At 51.3% G+C, this 18,517-nt stretch overlaps 7 protein-coding genes across 7 annotated transcripts; 5 read left to right on the top strand and 2 right to left on the bottom strand.

Moving 5' to 3' along the window:
* Positions 1–321: 321 nt before the first annotated feature.
* On the top strand, positions 322–2,023 carry VTN77DRAFT_1775 (uncharacterized protein; the record flags this gene model as incomplete). The annotated part of the gene is made up of 4 exons (XM_069417543.1): positions 322–499; positions 616–959; positions 1,047–1,527; positions 1,581–2,023. 4 exons carry the CDS (start codon positions 322–324, stop codon positions 2,021–2,023), a joined length of 1,446 nt encoding a protein of 481 aa, XP_069279880.1.
* Positions 2,024–2,645: 622 nt separating this feature from the next.
* VTN77DRAFT_1774 (uncharacterized protein) lies at positions 2,646–4,321 on the top strand (the record flags this gene model as incomplete). Its single annotated transcript, XM_069417542.1, has 2 exons — positions 2,646–2,975; positions 3,044–4,321. 2 exons carry the CDS (start codon positions 2,646–2,648, stop codon positions 4,319–4,321), a joined length of 1,608 nt encoding a protein of 535 aa, XP_069279879.1.
* A 464-nt stretch (positions 4,322–4,785) lies between these two features.
* VTN77DRAFT_1773 (uncharacterized protein) lies at positions 4,786–5,515 on the bottom strand (the record flags this gene model as incomplete). Its single annotated transcript, XM_069417541.1, has 3 exons — positions 4,786–4,861; positions 4,939–5,285; positions 5,384–5,515. The coding sequence occupies 3 exons, from the start codon at positions 5,513–5,515 to the stop codon at positions 4,786–4,788; spliced, it is 555 nt and encodes a 184-aa protein (XP_069279878.1).
* Positions 5,516–6,149: 634 nt separating this feature from the next.
* On the top strand, positions 6,150–8,744 carry VTN77DRAFT_1772 (uncharacterized protein; the record flags this gene model as incomplete). The annotated part of the gene is made up of 6 exons (XM_069417540.1): positions 6,150–6,188; positions 6,452–6,636; positions 6,689–6,764; positions 6,818–7,182; positions 7,245–7,673; positions 7,724–8,744. The coding sequence occupies 6 exons, from the start codon at positions 6,150–6,152 to the stop codon at positions 8,742–8,744; spliced, it is 2,115 nt and encodes a 704-aa protein (XP_069279877.1).
* An 821-nt stretch (positions 8,745–9,565) lies between these two features.
* On the top strand, positions 9,566–10,384 carry VTN77DRAFT_1771 (uncharacterized protein; the record flags this gene model as incomplete). Its single annotated transcript, XM_069417539.1, has 4 exons — positions 9,566–9,570; positions 9,690–10,010; positions 10,097–10,174; positions 10,237–10,384. 4 exons carry the CDS (start codon positions 9,566–9,568, stop codon positions 10,382–10,384), a joined length of 552 nt encoding a protein of 183 aa, XP_069279876.1.
* A 1,534-nt stretch (positions 10,385–11,918) lies between these two features.
* Positions 11,919–15,667, bottom strand: VTN77DRAFT_1770 (uncharacterized protein; the record flags this gene model as incomplete). The annotated part of the gene is made up of 3 exons (XM_069417538.1): positions 11,919–13,672; positions 13,726–13,821; positions 13,876–15,667. The coding sequence occupies 3 exons, from the start codon at positions 15,665–15,667 to the stop codon at positions 11,919–11,921; spliced, it is 3,642 nt and encodes a 1,213-aa protein (XP_069279875.1).
* Positions 15,668–16,569: 902 nt separating this feature from the next.
* Positions 16,570–17,709, top strand: VTN77DRAFT_1769 (uncharacterized protein; the record flags this gene model as incomplete). The annotated part of the gene is made up of 1 exon (XM_069417536.1): positions 16,570–17,709. The coding sequence occupies one exon, from the start codon at positions 16,570–16,572 to the stop codon at positions 17,707–17,709; it is 1,140 nt and encodes a 379-aa protein (XP_069279874.1).
* Positions 17,710–18,517: the final 808 nt, after the last annotated feature.

Here is an 18,517-nt window from a genome sequence, read left to right as displayed (position 1 = left end):
GTTGAGATGTGCTCATTCAAAGCTCGAAAAATGGAAGATTTGCATGCAATCTCCAAGCGGAGATTATCAGTAATCAGCTGATGATATCTAAAGACTGCCCGTGGATTGGTAAGAAGTTTGGAGATAATGCCATTGGACGATCCTGGGCGGCGGAACCCGGCAGAAACGGACCCCTCCGCCCACTTCCCGGGTAGTCACGGGCAGCCCTACAGCCTGCCAGAGAGGTCTCTTATCTGCTTGAACTCGTCTTTTCAATTTTGATCCTCAGTTCTTGGAATCCAGTATATATGGTATCACGGTAATGAGCATTTTGCATTGATAATGGCTCAATTGCATTACCGACTCAAGTCCGGGCCTCTCCACGAGGACGATATACGAACCTACAAACGAGAATACGCCGAGGCCCTGGACGAGAAAGATCCCCTTCGAAAGTTTCGGGACTATTTTATCATCCCATCCAAAAAGGATTTGACGAGAAAGCAATTGGCTGTGTCGGAAGGTTTTGTTACTCCCTTTCTCCTCTTCTCTTACTCTTACCCCTCCCTCCCCAGGTTGTATGCATAGGCCATCGTTCGCCTCGTAACTTGTGCGTGCTCGTTTTAACCGTCTGAATAGAGGAAGATCCTTCCGATCCACGATGTATATATTTCTGCGGAAATTCTCTTGGTCTGCAACCTCGTAATGTTCGCCGGTATATCGACCAGTATCTGCGCGCCTGGGCCATCAAGGGCGTAACGGGTCACTTTGTCCCCCACGAGGATGCTCTACTGCCTCCATTTGTGGACGTAGATAGTGCAGGCGCCAAGTTGCTGGCCCCCTTAGTGGGTGCGTCTCCAAGTGAAGTGGCACTTATGGGGACCTTGACCGGAAATCTTCACCTTCTGCTGGCCAGCTTCTACCGCCCGACAAAAGAGAAATACAAGATTATTATTGAGGGGAAAGCATTCCCAAGTGACCATGTATGGACTTCGAACATTTTCGTGATGTTTTTTTTTCCGTGTCTTTCGCCCCTTGTCTTGTGAGTGACCTCTAACGTTGGCGCCTAGTATGCCGTCGAGTCCCAAATCCGACATCACAATATAGACCCTAGCGATGCCATGGTTCTCATTGAGCCGGACGATCCGGAGAACCCGATTTTGAGAACGGAACAGATCCTCCAGGTTATTGACGATAACGCATCGAGTGCAGCATTGGTGTTACTGCCTGGGATCCAGTACTACACCGGACAATACTTCGACATTAAGAAGATCACTGCCCATGCACATTCGAAAGGCCTCCTAATCGGTTGGGACTGTGCGCACGCAGTGGGCAATGTCGATCTACAATTGCACGACTGGGACGTGGATTTCGCGGCCTGGTGCCATTACAAATATGTCAATAGTGGTCCTGGAGCCATGGCTGGCTTGTTTGTGCACGAAAGGCACGGGAGAGTCGACCTGAGAAACACGGGCGAGGAAGGACCTTTCCGCCCTAGATTAGCTGGCTGGTGGGGTCACGATAAAGATACGAGATTCATCATGGATAATAGTACGGGTTGAACTTGATCTGTGGTTGCAGGAATTTGACTGACCTTCTACCAGAATTCGTGCCCCAACCAGGCGCCGCAGGTTACCAGGTGTCGAATCCGTCTGTGCTGGATTTGAGTGCCGTGGCAGCTTCTCTAGAGATCTTCAACCAGACTTCAATGGCCGAACTGCGCAAGAAGTCCCTCGAGCTGACCGGTTACCTTGAGCACCTTCTGCTGAAATATCCCCTCGATGCAGCTCCGGAAGATAAACCTTTCACCATTATCACGCCCTCGAACCCAGAAGAGCGGGGTGCACAGCTCAGTCTCCTTTTACAACCAGGTCTACTAGACAAAGTCCTCGAGATCCTGGAGAGCAATGGGGTGGTCGTCGACGAGAGGAAACCCAATGTCATTCGGGTGGCACCGGCACCCCTGTATAACACATTCACTGAGGTGTGGGAGTTTTGCCAAATTTTCCTGCAAGCATGTCGGGAGGCCGTAAAGGCGAGGAAGTAAGAATACAGTCCATGCTTGTCTGCATGAATATATTCTGATATTTATCTTACACATCACATGCACAGCTAAAAATATGAGTGATAAGAATCCATGTCTTGGATACGTACCTTGAGCATTTACTAGTCGTAGTATGATAGGCTTATCAGCATTAAGCTAGGCCCACGCTACCAGTGTCTCTAACAGTCTAACACTCTAACACCGTTGGTGTCATTTCTCGCCATCATTATGCAAAAATCAAAGCGGTGTAGGGACAGATCCTGGTCAATAAACAGATAGTCTGACGATAAACAAGCCTCGGAAAGAAAACGGCATCGTTGGGCCGTCGCGTGGGTGGCCAAGCTTCGGCAACACGGCACTCGGCAAGGTCAAGAGATAACCCACACCAATGATAACCATTCCTCTGTCACCGCAGTGGAAATCCAAGTGGAGATGCTAAACTGGACGCTGCATTTCGTAATTAAGCGCTTCTTTGTCTCCGCAGCTATTAGGAAGGGGAAAAAGTGCTTATATATAAAGAAATCCGCACTATGGCGGGGACGAGGCTGAAGACTGGCTTGATGATTGAGCCGTCTTGGGGCTTCTCCGGGACCTAGAAGTGTATATATCCCAGACTTCTAGATAAATGGCCGCCATCGAGGAGCCGGAGAAAGAAACACCCATCACTGCTGACACGGGAAACCGGCAGAATGAAGAAGAGAAGCACCCGGTGAATGACAATGACAAAGACGATGGCGGTGCCGTGCTGCAACCAAGCGGCACTCACACGTCGTCCTCCGTCGTGGAATACTCGGTCTTCTCGAGGAATCTGAAACGATATGTGGTCGTCACGGCATCGTGGGCGGGCTTCTTCTCGCCGCTGTCGTCGCAGATCTATTTCCCCGCGTTGAATACGCTCGCCGCGGATCTGAATGTGTCGATTTCGTTGATCAATCTGACGCTGACGAGCTACATGGTGAGAAATGCCATTCCGACTCGCGATAATCAAGTCTAGTACTTACTAGCATCGCTTTTGTTCTCCAGATCTTTCAAGGAATCGCGCCGATCTTCATTGGTGACTTCGCTGACAAGGCCGGGAGAAGGCCTGCCTACTTGATCTGCTTCATCATCTACATCGGCGCCAATATCGGCCTGGCTCTGCAGAACAGTTATGCGGCCTTGTTTGTGCTGCGATGCCTGCAGAGCGCTGGCAGCAGCAGCACCATTGCGCTGTCGTCAGGTGTCGTTGCTGACGTCTCCACGGTCGCTGAACGGGGCTCGTATATGGGCTTCGTCACGGCCGGTTCCTTGCTAGGTCCTTCCCTGGGGCCTGTCATTGGCGGTCTGCTCGCCCAGTATCTGGGATGGAGAGCCATCTTCTGGTTTCTGGTCATTCTGGCGGCTACATGGCTGGTGCCGTTCATTATCTTCTTCCCGGAAACAGCCCGCAAGGTCGTCGGGAATGGCTCGATCCCGCCTCCAACGTGGAACATGTCCCTGAGCAGCTATCTCAAGACTCGGAAGATTTCTGAAGCTGATCGAGCGGCCGTCGAGAGCACCATTGACCCTAGGTCCCGTAAGCTCCGCTTCCCAAATCCGCTGCCGACCCTCGCCATTGTCTTCCAGAAAGACACGAGCCTCCTCCTTTTCTCGAACGCCATCATGTTCGCTGGGTTCTACGACATCGCAGCCTCGATTCCCTCGATCTTCCGGGAGAGTTATCACCTGAGTGACCTGCAGATCGGTCTCTGCTACCTCCCCTTTGGCGTGGGCTCCTCGCTTGCGTCCATCATCAACGGGAAATTCCTCGACTACAACTACCGCCGCATCGCGACGCAGTTGGGGCTTCCTGTCGTGCGGAACCGGCAGATGGATCTCAAGAACTTCCCTATCGAGAAGGCTCGTCTGCAAATCGCGTTCCCGCTGATTGGTCTAGCCTGCTGCTTTGTGATCGCCTTTGGGTGGTGCTTGAACTACGTCGTGCACATTGCCGCGCCCACCATTATCCTCTTCTTCCTGGGGTTGTGCCTGACGGGGTCATTTAATACCGTGAGCACGCTCCTCATTGACCTCTACCCGAATGCGGCCGCCACGGCCACGGCGTCGAACAACATCACCCGCTGCCTGCTGGGGGCTGGAGCAACGGCCATCATCGAGCCGATGCTGACCGCCATGGGCAGAGGGTGGTGTTTTACCTTCATCGCCTTCGTCATGATGTCCACCACACCTATGTTGATAGCCAGCGTCCGATATGGGCCAAAATGGAGGGAAGAACGGCGTGTCCGACAGGAGGAGGGTGATGTCGAGACGGGTAGACATTGATGGGTGCACATTGAGAGAACAGACCTCGACATTGGATTGACTTGCCAAAAGAAGAACAAGGAGAAAGCATGACAAACAAAAATCAATGCATATGCACAGGCAAAGGGAAAAGGCGTCATTCAGGTTCTGGGAGTAATTTTTTTCCGGTAATATTTCCCCGTTTTTATGGTCCATATATGTATATAACAGATCTATATACCTAGATAATGATGATGATGCTCTAATAATAATGTAGACCAGGTAAATTTATAAAAAGATGGCAATGCACATAGCATAGGAGAGAGCTTTTCATGAAGAAATCGTAAATCTTCGCCGATGTAGATAAGAGAATAGGTATCTATATCTATATCGGAAAGTAACCATTTAGTCCTCTGTTCCAATAAATTATAGTACAGCCATGACCACGTACGACATCATTATCATCACCCTTTCCGTAATGACACTCATAACCATTTTCCCTTCTTCTATCCAAACGCAAAATAAGCACGTTCTAATGGCTCCCGCTCAGACTCCCATGCAAGCCAGTCCGATCTTGTAGTCCTGTACCAGGGGGGAAACAGGTTAGCAATCCAAATTTAACCAAATTCAAACTTTTGGGGGGTTCTGAGGCAGCATACGGCAATAATCCCATTGAATTCACCTTCCACACGCCCAGACCCAGCAGCACCAGCTGCATCAAAACATACACGGCCTTTGCGCCTCTCAGCTTCGCGCGGATCGCATCCGTCTCGAATTTGGCGAAGGTGGCATTCGTGTTGAGCAGGCCCTGGATGGGGCCCTTGAACAGCATGAAGACCATCATGATGCTGAAGATCTGCAGGCTGTTCCCGGACATGTACATCATGATCGCGTTCATGGGGATCTGTTTCGAGGGCGCTAGCGCGATCTCCCATGCTTTCTTGAGCTTCAGGGTGTCGGTTTCCACGGGACGGCGGGCAGGCGCGGGTTGTTGCGCAACACGCTGCTGCAGCAAGACGAGCAAACTTTAGTAAGAAGAATATTTCTGGAAGAAAAAAAAACGACATCGGAAGATATGTTTAGACAATGACAATATAGACGTACCTGCTTGCCTGTAGGCCTGCTCGAGTAGCCTGGCGGATTCGGAATGTTGGACGCCTTTGGCGACGGACGAGGTGGAGGAGAGTTCAGTTCAACCACCCATTTTGGCGGAGGAGGGGGCGGTCTGGAAGACATCGCTGTCGATGTCAATTCTTACCAGAATGTTGTCGAATGTCTGGAGAGCTGAGATGTAGTTAGCTGGCGCAGGTATGTCTATGTCTGGATGAAGCGACTCCGCGCGGAAAGCTGCCGGACAGCGGGAGACGATCCACCCGCAAAGGAGGCTAATTAACACCTTAATAATTATACCTACCAAGGTATGGTTCTTGACCTGCGTAATCCATCAAATTTGGTGCTCATGTCCAGGGACTACTAGCTATTGTTTTATTGTGTTCTCCAGAATCATTGGGTTGAGTCTCCCTTGTCTCCTGAGAGCTTCTGTGTTCTGCTAACTAACAATTTCTCCCATTGACCAGCCTGATCCGACTGTACCGACTGTCATCATCCATCTCATCCATCCACACCGCAAGCCACGAGCGGCATACGCGACAAGTCGAGGCATGGAGGCTGTGGTGTCAGCCGTGCAGCCAACCAGCTAAAGCAGCCCTCTCTCTCTCGTCCAACGGCATCCTTTCATGTGATCGACATCTCCGCCTCTAGACCCTAGTGTACCGACTGCGCGTGTCTTGTGAGACCTGCCAAAGCTGCTACAGTCGCCCCTAAGCGTTTATCTGAAGTGAGGAGAACTGTTGCCCCTCATCCAGCCACGATGAGTTCTAGCGGAGGAGATGCCAAACTGTTCGCCAGGGTATGTTGCGTGCTCCCGTCTGGCTTCCCTCCATCTGCACTTCCTCCATAACATCTCAACGATGCGATTTCTGGGTGGTGCCCCTTGGCAGCATCAAGCCCAATTATTTGTCCACTAGCTTGACCTGTGGCGCTTCTTATGAGCTCTGCTGCAGCTTATTCATATCTATTTGATTTATTTGCTCTGTTTTCAGTCCAATGTTCATCGGTGTCCTCCCCTATACCGCGTACCAGCAAAGCTCACTCTATGCTCGTTCTCCGCAGGGTAAAGTCGCCGAGCTGCGACAGGAGCTCAACAGCGGCGGGAAGAAGGACAAGAACCATTCGGCCAAGAAGATCGCCCTGAAGAAGATTGTCGCCAACATGACTATGAGCAACAATGACATGGTCGGCCTCTTCCCGGACGTGATCGCCTGCATGACTATACCAAGCCTGGAGATCAAGAAGATGTACGTATCGACCAGGGCGATGGCAGACGCGATCGGTGGCTGATCCTGGCAGGTGCTTCTTGTTTTTGGTAAATTATGCAAGAGTGAAACCAGACATTGCGTTGAAAGCGCTGCCGATCCTGGTAGATGTATGTCAAGGAGTCACCACGAGCAATTGGACGAGCTGACGCATGTACTACAGGATATGGATGACCATAACCCGCTCGTGCGCGCCCTGGCCTTGCGAACCATCTCCTACATCCACGTCAAGGAATTCGTGGAAGCGACAGTCCAGCCTTTGAAGCGACTTATGGTGGATATTGATCCCTACGTGCGGAAGACGGCAGCTTTCTGCGTGGCAAAGCTTTATGACCATCACAAGAAGATGGTGGAAAGCTCAGACCTGATTGATCGATTGAACAGGATGCTGAAGGATGACAATCCCACCGTGGTTGCCAGCGTTCTGGCGGCTTTGGTCGACATCTGGGAACGCAGCGAGTCGATTACACTTACGATCGACTATCCCAGCGCGTCCAAGGTTGTGTCGATTTTGCCGGACTGCTCGGAGTATGTTTCCATGACGAGATTATACATCTACATATGCAAGTTCTTCTAACCAATGCTGTCAGATGGGGTCAAACGTACATTCTCGAATCGCTCATGGCCTACGTTCCGAAGGACAGCTCAGAGGCATTGTTGCTGGCCGAGCGAATCGCGCCTCGACTGTCTCATTCGAACTCTGCCGTCGTGCTGACCTCGATCCGAGTCATCCTCTACCTCATGAACTACATTGCCGACGAGAAACAGATTTCCGCTCTATGCAAGAAGCTCTCACCGCCTCTCGTGACGCTATTGTCTAAACCTCCCGAAGTGCAGTATCTGGCCCTGAGAAATGCGATCCTGATCCTGCAGAAGAGACCCGAAGTGCTCCGGAATGACATCCGGGTCTTCTTTTGTAAATACAATGACCCAATCTACGTCAAAGTCACCAAGCTCGAGTTGATTTTCATGCTTGCAACGAAGGAGAATATCTCGGTTGTCCTTGCGGAACTGCGAGAGTACGTTTGAAGCATACTCTATGTACGTTGCTGGACTGACGATTCTCTAGGTACGCGACTGAGATTGACGTCCACTTCGTGCGCAAGGCCGTCCGTGCAATTGGCAAATTGGCCATCAAGATCGAGTCTGCTGCCAGACAATGTATCGACACGCTTCTGGAATTGGTGAACGCGAAAATTCCATATATCGTTCAGGAAGCGACAGTAGTGATTCGCAACATCTTCCGCAAGTATCCGAACCAGTATGAGGGCATCATTGGCGCCGTCATCCAAAACATCGACGAATTGGACGAGCCAGAGGCCAAGGCAGCTATCATCTGGATCATTGGCCAGTACGCCGATCGTATTGAGAACTCAGATGGTCTTCTGCAGGACTATCTGGCGACTTTCCACGACGAACCGATCGAGGTTCAACTCGCCTTGCTCACTGCCACAGTGAAGCTTTTCATCCAGCGTCCGACCAAAGGCCAACAACTGGTGCCTCAAGTTTTGAAATGGTGTACGGAGGACACGGATGATCCAGACCTGCGGGATCGAGGGTACATGTACTGGCGTCTGTTATCTACCGACCCGGCAGCGGCGAAGGACATTGTCATGGGTGAAAAGCCTCCGATCACGGCCGAGAGCGAGAAGCTCGACCCCAACACACTGGAGGAATTGTGTCTGAACGTGGGCACCTTAGCTACGGTGTATTTGAAGCCGGTGCAGCAGGTTTTCCGGTCGGCAAGGCCCAAGCGGCTCGCGGACAGTCCTTGTTTACAGAAACCTGCCTATAGTGAGAACCAGAACGGGTTTAATTTCGCTGCTCCAATGCCGATGACGACAACAACAACCGCTACCACGACTACTTCCGCAACCAGCAACGGCAATCTCTCGGCGGCGGTGGATGCAGCCGATGCGTATTTCAATGAAATCAGCGGCCAGATGGCAGCACTGGACCTGGGTGGTCGTGACAACGGGGAGATCGGCGGTGGCGGACAGACGCAATACGTCGTCAATCAGAATCAACAGCAGATCTATCAACCGCATGCGGCGGGAGGACCGGCGACAGGGGAGCTGCTTTTGTTGTAGATATTTCGTTCCGTTGGCGCGGCCGGACTGGGGTTTTTTATTTTTATTTTTATTTTCCTTTCTAGAAGGCGTTTGTCTTTGTCTTTGTTGACTTTTGCCCTGCTGTGTACATGGACATATTTTGTTGACTCGTTGACTTCTCTTGTTGACTCTTCATTTTCCATGGTGACAAGGCAGCGAGCATGTATGTACTGTACTGTACTTTAAGGTTGTGAAGTAAATCTAATCAGAGGTTTGAGTCAGGCAGCAGCGAGCAGTGAAAGAAAAGAGTGTAGGTGTCACCAGCGAAGAGATATCCTGCTCATATTATCTACCATAGATAAATATGAGTGCTTGAGCCTCCTGAGCTCTTTATCATCCATACTCTCGTGTATCTCTAGCATATATATTTATAAGTGCTGCAGCACCTAGATCTCTTTATTATACACTCCCAGCTAATCCAGTTAAGAGCTATTATCAAGCTGCTCATATATCCCTACCACATATATTTTATAAGCGCTGCGCACTCAATTCTCTTTATCAATCTATACTTCCACCCCCTCAACTGATCTACAGAGTACTCTGTTCTCTCGATTGATAGGTATATCAGCATGCCTAACATCCCCTGGTTCAGCGACGACAACTTCCTCGACCAGGAAGTCTCCTTCGGAAGACCATACCAGTCATCCTGGAAGTTAGAACGCAAGCTGTACGAGGAGTCGTGGTCGAAAGACAAGGCTGCTGTTCAGACTCTTTATATGAGCTGCGAAGCCCGGGCAGTCTATCTTTGCTCCAGGTGAGACGGGCGGAGAGCTCGCGAAAAGGCAATAATCCGAGTTTGGATGCAGTAGGTCATCCCCTCTCCCTTTCTCCTTTATATATTCAAGTTTCAGCAGATTGCTTTCATTCCTTCCTTCCTTCCTTCTTCTTTTAGAAACCTACTAAAGTCAAATCCATCATCTCTAGAATCCCCTACCTAGGAACAGAAGGCTTCCGCCGTAGCGAACGCGCCAAGCAAGCAGAGTCAGAACTAGGCGAGCGCGTCGATGAGGAAATAGAAGCCCTCGAATACCTCCGAGGAGGGCGCTGTACCTCCGCCCCCAGGATCCTGGTATGGAAACAAGAGAAGCAAGGCGATAATCTGCCGGTTCTGGGCGGATGGATGGCATACATCCTAACGGAGCATGCGCCAGGGATCCGTCTTGATGTCGACAACATCGACATCCATGAAGCCATGGACCGGCAAGAACGGGATGAACTCCGAAGGGCATTTAAAAATGCTTGGCTGTGAGTGCAGCTTACTTGCTAACTTTTGCCCCAAATAAATACTGAACTATATATATATTGATTGATTGATATGATTTTGCCACTAGTGAATGCGAAGACTGCGGCGTCACACACGGGAAGAGGACTCGAAACAGTCTTGTCTGGAACCGGGAGCGTCAAAAGTGGTAAGTCCTCTCGTCAGACGAATGGCCTAGATTACAAAGATACTGACTGACGTGTTTTTTAGCTCCATCGTCGACTGGGAAGTCTCTGGGAGCCTGATGAAGGGGACCGATGGCATGATACAATCTTTTTGGCATACGGCCTGGCAAGGTACCCCCCCGGGCGATATGAGCCGTGTGGACAGAAACGATATGTCGACATGGCTGCTATGATTGATGCCCGCGGGACCTTACTCTTCCTCTTCCTCTCTCTTCTCTTCCTCCGTTTCTTCTTCTCCCTTGCTAACTGAACTGAACTGACCCTTGATTGATCTATGCTGTATGCACAACTATCATATGACGATATGGAAGAACGCATTGTCAGCCAGGATAGGATGGAGTTAGGATTCTTTTTATTATACCTAATGGAGTTAATAGTTTTCTGTGCACCGATTTTGGCTTTCTCATCATTTTCTATCAAATCAATCAGTCAAGCTTTTAAGAGTGAATAGAGCCGAGTCCTGAATTTCCCCTACGTTTCTATTTCTATCTCTATGTTTTTCTTCCCCCTCATAGGCCCAATGTCTTGCTGATCATAATTTTAAAAAAAGAGGAATACATATTAAATATTTCCCTAATTATTGAGTTTTGACATATCTAAAGCCTATAACAATAACTAGTTTTTTTTCCCAATAAGGATAAACTCGACCCAAAATAAATTCCTTGAAAAAGGAGAAAAACAAATTATATCTTAAAGTTCACCCCTCCTCCCTTAATATTAGTTTAATTATTTTAATTGATTGATTGATTGATCGATTGTCATCGTCCCCACCGTTGACTTGTAATGATCAAAAATAGAATAGGATAGGATAGAGTAATCTTTTTCTTCTTTCCTTTTCCTTTCTTCTCTTTCTCTTTCTTAAGATAATAGATATAGGGATACTAGACTATTTATTAATATATTATTCTTCTCTCTCTTTTTTTCCTTTTTAACTTAATTGTTGGCGCAGCCGATACCTAGTTCAGAATCATCAAGAAGCTGGTGCCATGGTGCCTCTTTTTGGCCGAGTCTGCAACATTAATTTATTAATTTTATTATATTAAGTATTAATCTTAATAGATCTCAAAACGAGAGAGAAAGAGAGAGAGAGAGAGAGAGAAGGAAGGAAAGTTAGATAGATTATTTTGCTTTATTTTTTTTTCTTTACTTAGTTGCTTCTAACTAATATAGTCTCTAGAGGAGTAACCAAAAAGATAAAAAAATTAAAAATATATTCTATCCCCCTTACTCCTCTTCTCTCTTTTATTTCTGGTATTCTATTAATTAATTAATTCTCCCATAGCATGTCCGTCATCACTACCTAACAAATTATCATCCTCTAGGGAAAAAAAGAACAATCACTTCCCATACTGAGAAACACATACAATTCTCGCCTGTTCAAGACTTCAAATCTTCAACTGAGATTTAAGACGCAAAATCATATTATATATACTCACACGTGAAGCGTAAGAGAAAGTATAAGTATAGTGGATTCAATTCAATCAATGTGACATGAATAATAATAAGAAAAATAATACGATGGATGAATAAAATAATATGATGGACATGAATGGATATGAATATCAACATTAATCAACATTAATGTCAATCAACAAGCGTAAACATAACGAGGTCAAAATCTTCCACCTGCCAAGATTGATTCTCTCCTACCATGTACATACGATCGCTAAGAAAAAATTGGCGTAGTCATTCATTATCATGCATGCATCACTCCTTGCCATTATCCCAACCAACCCAGCTGCGCGGCATCACGCGCCACACCTTGCATTCGCCGCTCTTGAGATCGCCCAGCTTGAAGCTCTCCATCTTGACTTTCTTGCTCTCGCGGCCCTGCTCCCACGCGTGGATCTTCTTCTTCGTGCCGTCCCAGTCCGCCACGATCCCGACGTGGTCCGGCTTGCCTACTTCAGCACTGTATTTCTGATGCAACCCGCCCCGGTGCCCTTGGAAGCGCGCGTTGCGGAAGCTGACAATGTCACCCGGGCGGATCTCGTCGTTCTGCAGCACCGACGCGTTGGCAAGGTTGGCATAGACCAGCGCACCGTAGGCGCGGGTCCCCACCGGACCGAGGGCGTCTTCGAGAGGAGCTAGGAGGTGCTGGACGAGACCCCATGGAGTCCCGTCTCCAACCGTGGTGTTCTGAATAGCATTGACCGCCGTCGAGATCCGCGCTCCAAACTGCGCGTGCGCATTCTCCAGCTGGTCCTGGCGCGGTTTGTTGGGAGGAGGCTCGTGCCGCTGCTCCAGTGACACATCGCTCGGGTTCTTCGAGTCGAAACGAGCGGTGACGATGGTCTGAGAGTAGTCCGCAAAGAGAACATAGACATCTCTGGATATTATGGTCTTTCCGCCGCGTCTCGTGGACGTCGACTCTTCAATCTCGTACGTCAAGTCTTTTCGATTTTGGAAGACAGGCGGAGGAGTGTTAGGTTGGCTCCACCACAAGCTGCCTTGTCCAAGATCGACATCCGTTGCTATGAACCCTAGGTCGCCTGACGGACGGCCCATATCCATCGACCGGCGACCGGTTGAGCCCCTCGAAACGTCAACGGAGCCCCTCCTCGAAACGTCAATGGAAGCCCGTCCCCGCGATCCAGGTGGGACATCATTTGAAGGCGGTGGGGGTGGCGGCGCTTGGGAGTGAGCGTGCTCGTCAAATTTGTCTTCAGCTGGCGGAGCTTGAGGAGGAGGTGGTGGTGGGGGTAGGCCGTGATGAGGAGCACTAGAACGATAGGGATCATACTCCTCGTCATCGTCAAGAGCTTGTTCTTTAGGAGGAGGTGGTGGGGGAGGTGCAGATCTCGGCGCATCTATAGACATCCGGCTACTCCGAGGAGGATGGGTCGGGGGAGGTGGAGGCACCGCTCTCGGAGCGGTTGGTGGAAGAGGTGGTGGTGGACGATTTTCCGGAGGACCTCGCGGAGACTGCAGCGACACGTCGTCCGTGATGGCACCTTCGTCAAGGCTAGATTCTCGCTCGTGAGCTTTCAGTGCATCTTTATACTTAGCTCCCGGGGCGATATCGGTGTCGTAGTCCCCGTCATATTCAGTGGCTTCATCTTCCGCGTCGTTCACACCTGCGGTTGCTGGACGCTCCACGCTGGCCCTGCTATCAGAAGTCTGTGGCCGACTCGAAGCGCCTGGAGGAGGCGGAGGGGGTGGTCGAGCCTGCGGTGGTGACGATGGCTGTGGTGGACTCTGAGGGATCGGGGGAGGGCCGCGACTGAATCTCTTTTCTGAACCTAGAGTTGAGGACTTCGGAGAGACACTATCGTAGATAGAAGAACGACGAGGAGGGGGCGGCGGCTGTTCTGGCGATTGTCCAACGGGGGGTGCCGCAATTCCTCCTGACATCGTATTATTCAAAGACATAGCCCTGGTATGAGTGGAGAGCTCTTCGTCCGAGTCCTCGCCCGGGCTCTGGGACACGGGAGTTTTCGGTGGTGGAGGAGCAGGACGAGCTAAGCCCATTGTCAACGCTGGCCATCTGGAAACCCGAGGAATAGACACTCACATTCTGGTGCTGGCGGCGCAGGCGCAGGTTGTGTTGCAGGCACTGGAGGCGGAACGGGCCGAGTTTCTGTGGGTGGCGGAGGCGGAACAGAGCGTTCTAGGCGTTGTCAGCAAAGTAGGATATGCAAGATTTATGTTGATGGTTGCTTACCATGCGGTGGTGGAGGGGGAGGAGCTCTGTCGACGGAGGGTCGTCGCACAGGTTCATCCGGAGCCACGTCCTCGACATCCGGAACCTCGCTCGGAGAGTGAAGCTGGGTGATCGAAGGAGGCTGAGCTTCCTCCTCTTCCTTCTCCACCTCCTTGGGGGAGTCCTTGGGGGAAGAGACCGGTTCAGGAGGAGGTCTCGAGACATTCATCCCCGGCAAGGCCATCAATGGCACTGGGGGCGCATGTGCCGGAGCCGCAGTCTCATCAGAAGACTTCCCTCGAGAATCCTGAGTCGATTTGGTCTTCTTGGTTGCAGCACCCGGTCCAAACATCCCCGGCAGCCCTCCAGGCGGACCGAACATCCCCATCATGCCCATACCACCACTCATCTTTGCCATCCGTTCCCGGAGTTCCATTCTCCGCTTAATTTCAGGGTCGATCTCCTCCTCCTCTTCTTCTTCCTCTTCTTCCTCTTCCTCCTCCTGTTCACCGTCGCCCTGGGTCTGTGCGGTAGTTTCCGCTTGAGATTTCTTCCCATGCGAGCTCCGAGGCGGCCGCTCCTCCAGATCCTCCTTACCCGTCGAGGTTTCTTCGGCGTCCTCGGTATCTCCAGCACCCGAGTAGTCAGCATCGTTGGTATCACTCACAAGTTCCCTGGACGGCTGCGGAGGACTCGCGAGGTGGGAACGCTTCGATTCGTCTTCCTCCGTCGCTTCCAGAGACTGACGAGGCTCTTTAGTAGTCTCCGTTGACCCCGTCCTTTCAAGATCCGTTCCTTCCGCCGCAGCAGCAGGTTCATGTGACGCCTCTGTCCGTTTCTTCGGTGGCTTTTTGGGCTTCTCCTTCTTCTGAGCGGCCTCCGCCATGCGCGCCGCCTGCTCCAGCTGCTGTTTCTGGAGCAGGGCAATTCTCTCCTTCAGACTGGTCGGCTTCGGTTGATCGTCGCCGTCTGCCTGGTCATTAGAAGACGGAGCGGGAGTGCTTTCGGATACAGGCGGCTCGCGATTGGCACGATCTGCGACCTCGGGATCTTCCTCCCGGCGATAAATTCGGGGAGGGGGCTCTCTGGGCGGAGGCACGTAAGCATTCTTACTAGGCGGAGGCGCAACGAAGGGCTTCTTGATGAATGTGTTGGCGTTCGATGGGCCTCCTAGCCCGCCAGGTTTGAAAGGCGCAATTGGGGGCGCAGCAGGCTTGTTGAATGCAGCAATCCGGTCCTTGAAGGAGCTAGAGCTGGGCTTGCCTGCAACTGCGGGAGGAGGGCTCTTTGCCGCAGGTGCCGGCACCGGCGCAGGTGCAGGTACAGGTGGAGCAGAGGCTGGGGGGGCTGGGGCTGGAGCTGGAGCCGGAGACTCCGTCTGTTTCGGTGGTGAGGACGGCTCGGGAGCAGCCGGCTCTGCAGCAGGAGGGCGCTCGTCCTCGTTCGAAGGGGCCTCTCTGCTCTGCGCAGGTTCAGTTTGCACCTCGGCAGCAGCCTCGCGATCATCTTCTGGCGCAGGTGTCTCCTCGACAGGTTCCGGAGGAGGGGGAGGAGGAGCTACCTCAGGTTCCTTCTTGGCTCTGGTAGGCCGTGTTGGCCGCGGAGGAGCGGGAGGATCATATCGCTCGACAAAGTTCCTGGGGAAAATGCCATCTCTTTTGATGCCCGACTCATCCGTATACTCTCCGAAATACCACTCCGCATCCTCCTCCGCGGTGACGGTTATGATCTGGCCGATGGAGAAATTGAGGTCATCCTCGTGGTCGGAAGTGTATTCGAAGAGAGCCCTGACCGTGAATGGCGGGCCGGACATCTGGGAAAGCCACGCTGGCCCTGCGGGAAATAGCGCTGTGCAAAGGTCGTTGTAGGCGACGGGAAAATCGAGGTGGCACGGATGCCCGCGATGAGGGGAACCGGCGATGACAGGCAGTTACCCCTGACTCTGAGACCAGGCTCAATCCGCAGGCGGTGCTTCGTTGTTAGGGAGAAGTAGCAGTCATGGACTGGATGATCCAAAGAGAAAGGACGTTGAGTTAGCAATTGATTGAGCGGCCTGTCCACGTACGTCAGAACAGTGAGCTGGCGGGACAGCCAAACACTAAATAACAATACCACCAAGTGTACGCAGACCTATCAAAAAACCCTAGTTCCAATCCTGAATATTGGTCCTGGCAAGCGACCAATCCTCAAAAGGAACGAAAGAGACAGGGAATGGCACAAGACAGGCAGTTGGCAAGGCCGTTTGGCAGAGAAGTATAGAGGGGGAGGGAAGGATGGAGGTTGACGTTGCTTGAGGACGGCAGAGCCGATTATTGGGGGGACCAGGGGATTCCTGAGGATGTGGGGGTTAAGCAGGCAGTAAGTTAACAGGAAGAGAGCGGCTGTTTGGCAGTCCAGACGAAGGCATCCGGTACTCCACAGCGGGCGACGATCACTGGCTGAGCAGAGAGTCGGAACCTCAGGAAGGTGACCTGGCACAGCGCCACCCGGGGATTCACCCAAAAATAATTATCCAGAATACTCTGTGCTCTTTTTCATGAAGTTCTGTAGTTGCTCAAGTACCTCACCTTGATTCCCTGTAGCGGCTGCCGGTGGACTATAACTACATACTAGGGGGTACTAATATTGGGCTCTTCCGGTGGCGTTACCTACCTAACCTAACTTTTACGACCAGTCTCACCAGTCATCACCTCCAAGAAATAGGAGAAGATCACTATGGCTAGCAAAGATGCTCCCCCAAAGCCCATTCTGAAAACCTCCATCCCGTCGACTCACGCGAGCTCCCTTGCGGCAGCACCCAAATCCCCTGCGACGTCACCCCCGAGAAAACCGCCGCAGCCGCAGCAGCAGTCCAGAACAAATCCGAAAACGCAGAGCCAGCAGTACCAGAGCAAAGGGAAGCCTGCCCCTGATCCGCGCCATCTGGCGATTGCTCTGCACCACGCTCAGCGAATCCAAGCGCAGAAGGACGCGCAAGCTCTGATCCTCAACCGCATTCTCGAGCTCATTGCGCTCCCGTCGTCGCCCACCGCGGACCCCGCAGCGCCCTCCGCCGCCGATGCCAATACCTTCAAAAATGCCCTGCTCCCCTTCCAGCCGTCCGACTACGACAATCTGATTCAGGAGCGCAACATCGAGGGTCTGTGCGGCTACGCGCTGTGTCCCCGCGAACACCGCAAAGAGGACCCCAAGGTCAAGTTCCGGATTCTATGGGGGCCCAAGGGCAGCGGGGAGGGCGGACGCGGCCGCGAGATGAAGGTCGTGCCGAGGGAGAAGCTGGAGATGTGGTGTTCGGACAAGTGCGCGGAGCGGGCGATGTATGTGCGTGTCCAGCTGGCGGAGGAGCCGGTTTGGGAGAGACGAGTGGAAGATGGGCCTGCGATGCAGATCATGTTGCTGGAGGAGGCTAGAGCGCTGAAAAAGGCGAAAGGCGATGGCAAGGAGAAGGAGAAGTCGAACGAAGCTTCCAGCTCGAACACGACAACTACTGATCACGCAGACGACGTCGTAGTGGACAAATTCAAGAAGCTCTCTGTGAATGACAAGCCTTCTCGCCTTTCTGCGCAAGATTCCAAGGACCTAGCCCTCGAAAGAGGCGACTCGAATCCCGCTTTTCGCGAAAAGGGCCGTGTGGACGTGCAGATCGTGGAGAAAGACACCACCACCAGGTCTTCCGATAGCATTCCAGCCGCGCCTGTCCTTCGTCCTGAGAACATGAAAGGAGGCTCGATCGAAGGGTACACGCCCAAGGACCACCACCGTAAATCGAAGAAAGAAAGTTATGAAAATGATGATGATTTTGAGGAGGATGAGGATGATGTTGATGATTATGAAGACGTCCTCGACCATATCTAAATGGTCAACACCACTCACACAATCGACACACACAAAAAAGCGATCTGTACTGTACAACCAGCAAAACGGCGTCCCGGACGGTTTGATGATGACGATATTGATATATGAGAGATGATACCCCAGGCTTGGTTTCTAGTTTCAAGGTTCAAATTTAGTTCTACTAGATCGAGCGATCGATCAATCAAATCGAGAGAATCCGCAAGGATAAAACAGAAATGGGCAATTGAAGAAGAAGGAAGACCTTGATAACTTATCTAGATTCTCCTTCGTGGTAATTGTAACCGTTACGCTCTGGTATGGTCAACACCAGCCACCAGAGGGAACTGCAGAGGTAACTGCCCATGGGGTCTTGGTAGTAATAGCGCCAGTTATCGGCATAGCCGATTATAGGTAGCCTAAGACTAGGAGGAGCTTGCTGCTTATCTGCTCGTCTACGTATGTACCTACCTGCTCCTTACTCCACAGATAGACAGACAGATAAGATGAAATAAAAGGTCTTGCTGGAAGGGAAGCCAATTCCGACCTTCCGCAAGGATGGAGAATTTCCAACCAAGAAAGAAGGGAAAAAAAATAGAGAGGCAAGACAGAATGGAACGGTTTTGGCGATCAAGCTTCATCTCCCTCATTATCAGGAGAATCGGCGACACCTTGTGTATGGGGAAAATCGTGTCTTTTTATTCATGAACTGAGATCTCCACTCTTTAAGCTACATCAATTGAGCCCGTGAAAGAAAAACCAGTTCCATGGACATGTCCTCGGGGACGCCGGGAATCAATCCACCACTATGGTTCTTTTATTTTTATTCATT

This window comes from Rasamsonia byssochlamydoides (genome assembly GCF_041956645.1).
Source record: "Rasamsonia byssochlamydoides strain NRRL 3658 unplaced genomic scaffold VTN77scaffold_14, whole genome shotgun sequence".
NCBI lineage: Eukaryota > Fungi > Ascomycota > Eurotiomycetes > Eurotiales > Trichocomaceae > Rasamsonia > Rasamsonia byssochlamydoides.
The sequence above is the reverse complement of the archived record's forward strand: the minus strand, read 5'-3'. Positions and strand labels throughout refer to the sequence as shown.